Source organism: Tupaia chinensis, unplaced genomic scaffold, assembly GCF_000334495.1.
Source record: "Tupaia chinensis unplaced genomic scaffold, TupChi_1.0 Scaffold000352_1, whole genome shotgun sequence".
NCBI classification, from domain to species: Eukaryota; Metazoa; Chordata; class Mammalia; order Scandentia; family Tupaiidae; genus Tupaia; species Tupaia belangeri.
Window position 1 is genome coordinate 139,481 of NW_006159846.1, and position 6,036 is coordinate 145,516.

The 6,036-nt window shown below is 36.0% G+C and overlaps 1 protein-coding gene across 1 annotated transcript in view; it reads right to left on the minus strand.

Moving 5' to 3' along the window:
• Nucleotides 1-2,323: 2,323 nt before the first annotated feature.
• Nucleotides 2,324-6,036, minus strand: part of LOC102496004 (vomeronasal type-2 receptor 116-like) — a 23,984-nt gene continuing 20,271 nt past the window's right edge. The window contains 1 exon segment of the mRNA XM_014589319.1: nt 2,324-3,306. Within this exon segment, the coding sequence (XP_014444805.1) occupies nt 2,324-3,306 (983 nt within the window).

Here is a 6,036-nt window from a genome sequence, read left to right on the forward strand (position 1 = left end):
CTTGCATGAATTTCCTCACCTCCTGGAACTCAACAACTTCTTTCTCCTTCCTCTTCAGCAGTTCATTGTCTCTCTTCTCTTCCTTCTCTGTTAGTTTTGCCATTATGAATGTTCTGAATTCTTTCTCAGACATTTCCATGAATTCTATTGAACTGTGTGTGGATGAAGAGGAGTTATTCTTTTCCCTTGAAGGAGAGGTATTTTCTTGCTTTCCCATATTTCTTGTGGTCCTGCCACAATTTCTAGTCATCTGGTTGATGGTCAGTTTTTTCTCAAACTTGGAAGTTCAATCTGAGCGTTGAGGAACATGCAGAAAAGGAAGCAGAAAGAGAGAAACAACAGCAACAACAGCAAAAAACAAACAAGAAACAGAAAAAGAGAAGAAAAAACGAAGATAAAAACTGTTGCCTTTGCCTCTCTTGGGTTGGGAGGGGGGAAAGGGAATTATTTTTACAAAATAAAGGGGAAGGAGGGGCCAGAAAGGGCAGAAAATGCTTTACCTTAAAAAATTTCTAAAAAGCTGGAACCAGCAGTTAGCATAATGGGTATGTCACTGGACTCCCATGTAGTCGACCGCGGTTCATGTCCTGGACCCGGTAGCTTAAAACTCACGCTGGGAGAGTGTGTGTGTGTACCCAGGATGCAGAGAGGAGAATGGAGGAGAAGGGATTGCAGTGTGACCACTACCTCTGGGGGGTGGTTTTTCACTTTCTGTCTCTATGTCTCTCTCTGTCTGGTGAGCACACGTGCCGTATAGCAAAAATCTCTCAAAAAAAAAAAAAGTAAAAAATTCTAAAAAGCAAACATTTTTTTAAAAAATGAGAGGAGACAGAGACAGAGGTAGAAAGAGACAAAGACAGGTATAGAGAAAGGAAGCCTGGGCCTGGAAGGGGTCTTCCTACTACGTGAGTTTTGTGTGATGGAGGCTGAATTATCAGTAGGAAGTCTTGATTTCTGTTTCTCCAAAATGACTAGTTTGCAGAATCCATGAAGCTGTGTCTTCAAGAAGGCCTGTTGCCTTTGCCTCTCCTGGGTTGGAAGGGGGGAGAGGGAATTATTTTTACAAAATAAAGGGGAAGGAGGGGCCAGAAAGTGCAGAAAAATGCTTTGCCTTAAAAAATTCTAAAAAGCAAAAAAAAAAAATGAGAGGAGACAGAGACAGAGGTAGAGAGAGACAAAGACAGTCTTACACTAACTGCTGGTCTCTGGTTTGTATTTCTAGGCAGTTTATACACATTTAGGTCAAATGTTTAGCTAGTTTGTAAATTTAAATTATGAAAAGGGTATAATAAAATTTTCTGGAATGGAAAAATTAAAAATATGAGAGATGTCAGATCAACACAATTTAACATATCAAGACACTCCAGAAAGCAGAAATTCCAACGAGCACAAACAAAGATATTCAGATTAGAATGGGGGACCAACTGATGGCATAATGGTTTTGTCACTGGACTTTCACATAGTCAACCATGGTGTGAGTTTTTGATTCAGTGTCTTTTTTTTTTTTTAATTTTTGAGAGGTTATTTGCTATAGGGCACATGCACTCACCAGAAAGAGAGAAATAGAGAGACATAAAGTGATAAATCTCTCCCTGGGGGATTTCTGCAATCCCTTCTCCTCTATTCTCTTCTTGAGATCTTGGGCATGCACTCACATGTGCCTGGTGTGAGTTTAACCCACCAGGTCCAGGACTCGAACCTTGGTTGACTACATGAAAGTCCAGCGACATAGTCATTACACCATCTACTGGTCCACTTGACTCAATGTCTTAAACCTAAAACTGGGTGCATGTACATTCATGCCCAAAATCTCTAGAGAAGGATGGAGGAGATGAAATTGCAGCATAGTCATTTCCCCTAAGGACTGATTGTTAACTATCTGTCTCTCTGTCTCTACTATGAGTTCATCTTCCCTATAGAAAAAAAATATATATCTAAAAAAGATTAGAATAAATATAAATATGAGATATTAAAAACCATACAGAGAACTAGTGTAACCACTAGCTAGTTTTATTTTTTTTTAACATCAACAAACTTAGTAAACATTAGATACATTTTTTTAAAAAGCTATAAATCAATAAATCAGATATGGAAAGACATTATTTTTGACTACACAAAAGGAAAACCTTCTAGGAGAATACAATAAATAATAATAAAATTTAGCAATTAATCAATACACATAATGTAAAACTACACATTAATCTAAGATATCATTCATAGTTGCAGGTTTAATACCTGTTTACGGTTTATATACCAAATGACTGTTTTACAAAATTTAAGAAGTCAGTCATTTTCAGTTTTTTTATCATCTAAGGATATTAAATCAGGGTGTATTTTTTTGTTCAAAACCATAAAATTGTGATACAGGTTTATGAAATAAAACCTTAGAATGCCTGTTTCATTTGGAACCCCTCCTATTTTTTAAAGCTTTCCAGGAGTTCTCTTTCGGTCTTATCAAAATAATGTAGCACTTCGGGGCAAAGATGCAGCCTAGAAGCCCTGCACTGGAGACTATAATGGAGAAGACTTCCACAGCCACCATAAATTTCCCTTTGGTGCTGTGATAGACGGGGACAAATGTGACCCAGACACTGCAGAACACCAGCATGCTGAATGTGAGAAACTTGGCTTCATTGAATGTGTCAGGCAGGTTCCTGGCCAGGAAAGCCACAGTGAAACTCCCCAGAGCCAAGAAGCCCAGGTAGCCCAGGACACAGTAGAAAGCAGTAACTGAGCCCTTTTTGCACACAATGATGAGATTCCTGGGCTCAGAATGTGAGTCTATGTCAATGAAAGGGGTAGAAGTTCCCAACCAGACTCCACAGATAATCATTTGAATCAGGGAGCAAATGGGAATGACAGAGTTAGAAGCCCCTGAGAGCAGCAAGCACCTCATTGTTCTTCCAGGTTTCATGGCCTTGAATGCCAGAATCACAGTCATGGTTTTGGCCAAAACAGTGGAAACAGCCACAGTGAACACAAGGCCAAATACAACTTGTTGGAGAACACAGGTGGCTGTGTTAGGATGGCCAATGAAGAGCAAGGAGCAGAGGAAGCATGGCAGGAGGGAGATGAGCAGAATAAAGCTGAGAGCCTGATTGTTGGCCTTAACAATGGGAGTGTCTCTGTGCTTCACAAAGACCCCCAAAACTATAGCTGTGATAACAAACAAGCACAGAGCTGTGAAGGTGATAGCTGTCCCCAAAGCATCCTCAAAAGCCAGGAATGTCACAGACTTGAGAATGCAGTGAGTTCTCTCACTGTTTGGATACTCTTGAGAAGGGCACTGGATACACTGCTTTGCATCTGGTGAAAAAACAAAGGTCCAGCAATTCAATTTCACTAATTGTCATATTGAAGCTAATGGTCACTTTTGTCTAATTTTGCACAGATTAAGCTCCTGAGGTAATACCAAGATACACCAAATTAAGAGTCCTTGTTCATGACACTGGGAGAATTTTTTTCATCTGTAGATAATAACAAATTTATTTGAAACTGGGTCTTAAGCACATGAGGATCTTGGGTGGCCCATCTTTTGGCTCTTAATGATGTTACCAAGGATGTGAATTTATTCCAGATCTCTTCTCTACTTTCTCCTGAATTTTCTGTTTGATAAACCTTATATTTACATGGCTTATCATACTTGTTCATCACAAGAGTAATAAATAATTTTCTTATCTATATTAAGACAAAAATCACTTAATAGCTTTCCTCTAACCAAATTTCTATTGATTTTTTCTTCTATATAACATGTCACTTTGTGTTCAGAATTTTCTCATTATACATTTTGATTTTTCTGTAAATATTATCATAAACACTCCTATGTAGATATTGAAAATAATTTCAGTATAAAACATTTGAATCTTGAATGTAATTTGATTGCTTCTATGTATAAATTTATGTGAATTTTTTATTTTAAGTATATGGTAGGAGAATGGAGTATTATTTTTGATGTATTCACTTATATACATCTGAAAGCATGATCTGTTTATTTTTTTATGTTGCTAGTAATATTTTTGCCTTTATACATTATAAGGTCTCTGTTGCAAATATTCACCTCTATTATTATGTACCAGGAAAACCTTCACAGAGCTTATGGAAATTAACAAGCATGGCTGTGTTTCAATTATCATTATTATTATTTACAAAATAAGTAGGGTTTATCTTCAGTTCTCAATTTTTTATACACTTATTTATTTTATAAAACTGAGGCAATAACATTGGGTTGTCATAAAAGTCATGTCGCATTTTTCCATAAAAATAAATGAAAAATATGTCATGACTTTTCCAGCAACCTGGTATATACTCAATGAATTAGAGTGGAGACCATCAGGTGGCATGATGGTGATGATGTAAGATTCCCAATGACTGACTGCAGTTTGAGTATCGAACCTGACAACTTGTTTTCTTACTTCCCTTTGTATTTCTTTTACTTCTCTGGTGAATGTACATGCCCTTTAGCAAATTCAAAAAATAATAATGATAAATAAAATTAAATAAATCATTCTTAAAACAATAATTAGTGAGAATCAATAACATTGTTTTCTAGCAGTACCTATTCCTATTTTTAGAGTCAGTAGCTACTCCTGGATTCCGTCTCAGAGCCAAGTTTGGTACCCACAAACACAGAAATATATTCTTCTGGATCACAAACCATTTTTTTCTTACTTTGTTTATTCTTTTTCTTTTTTAAAGCAATCACTATTATTTTTAAAATTTGTTGTAGGGCATGTGTGCTTACCAGATAGAGACAGAGAGAGGGAAAGTGAGAAAATGAGTCACTGGGTCTGGGACTTGTACCATGGTTGGTCCAGCATCTAAACAAACATGCCACTTGCTGACCCCTATTGCCACCGTGCCCATGGATTCACTACAGAGAGATACAGAGAGAGTGAGGTAGTGAGCTTGTTTTACACACTTATATGCTTTTGTAATTCCTTCATAAAAGAAAAGTAATATTTTTTCTTGGTACATTCTTACCTGAACATATATTAACTTTTACTAGTGATGAAATTCAAGTGGTTTCTACTGTTAAAATGTCTGCAATTGCATAATCGTTATGAAAGAATTCAAAACATACTTATGCTTATATATCAGAAAAATGGAAGCATGATTTCTTATAACTTTACATATTTCATATTTGATAGTACATTATTTCATTATCATAATTGCTTGATTTTTATATTTTATATGAGAACATATTTCGATGTGCCCAGTTGTAAAGTTTATTAGAATGTTGAGTCCTCAATTTGTAAACTGTGATTCTTTTTCTTCCTGCAATATATATGAAAGTGTGGTATTCTGATATTAGTAATTTTTGTACTGAATTGCACAGGTGTTTGAGTATGCTTTTTTTTTCTTTTTCTTTCATTTATTTATTTTTACATTTTTCCACAAACATTTACTTTACGTATCAAAAAATTTTAGCTCATACCCTATAGTTCTTGAGTTTATAAACAACTTTCAAAATTTCAAAATACTGAATTCTAAAGATAATGTTCAAAATATGTCTTATAATTTTATAACTCTATAACAACAGAAGCAGTATGGTTTCAAAATTTTTGTTTTGTTTTATTTTTAGAGTGCAGACACTCGGTATATATTAAGTGGGGACATAAAATGCCTCTCCTTCATAGCATGGCTTGCTTCACTCAGCAGTAAGTCTTCTGTATTTATCCACTTCCTTTCAAAAGCAAGGGTTTTGTTGTTTTTTTTTTATGGACGAATAGTATTCTATTGAGTATATGTGCCACAGTTTTTCTAACCATTCATCAGTTCATGGGCATTTCGGCTGTTTCATGACTTAGCAATCGTGAAAAGTGCTGCAATAAACATCGATGTGCAAGCACTTTTTCGATTAAGTATTCTTCTGTCCTTCAGGTAGATACCAAGGAGTGGGATTCCTGGATCATATGGTAGTTCTATTTGTAGATTTTTGAGGAATCCCCAAATTGTTCTCCACAGTGGTTGGACCAATTTACATTCCCACCAGCAGCGTAAGAGAGTTCCCTTTTCACCACACCCCCGCCAGCACTT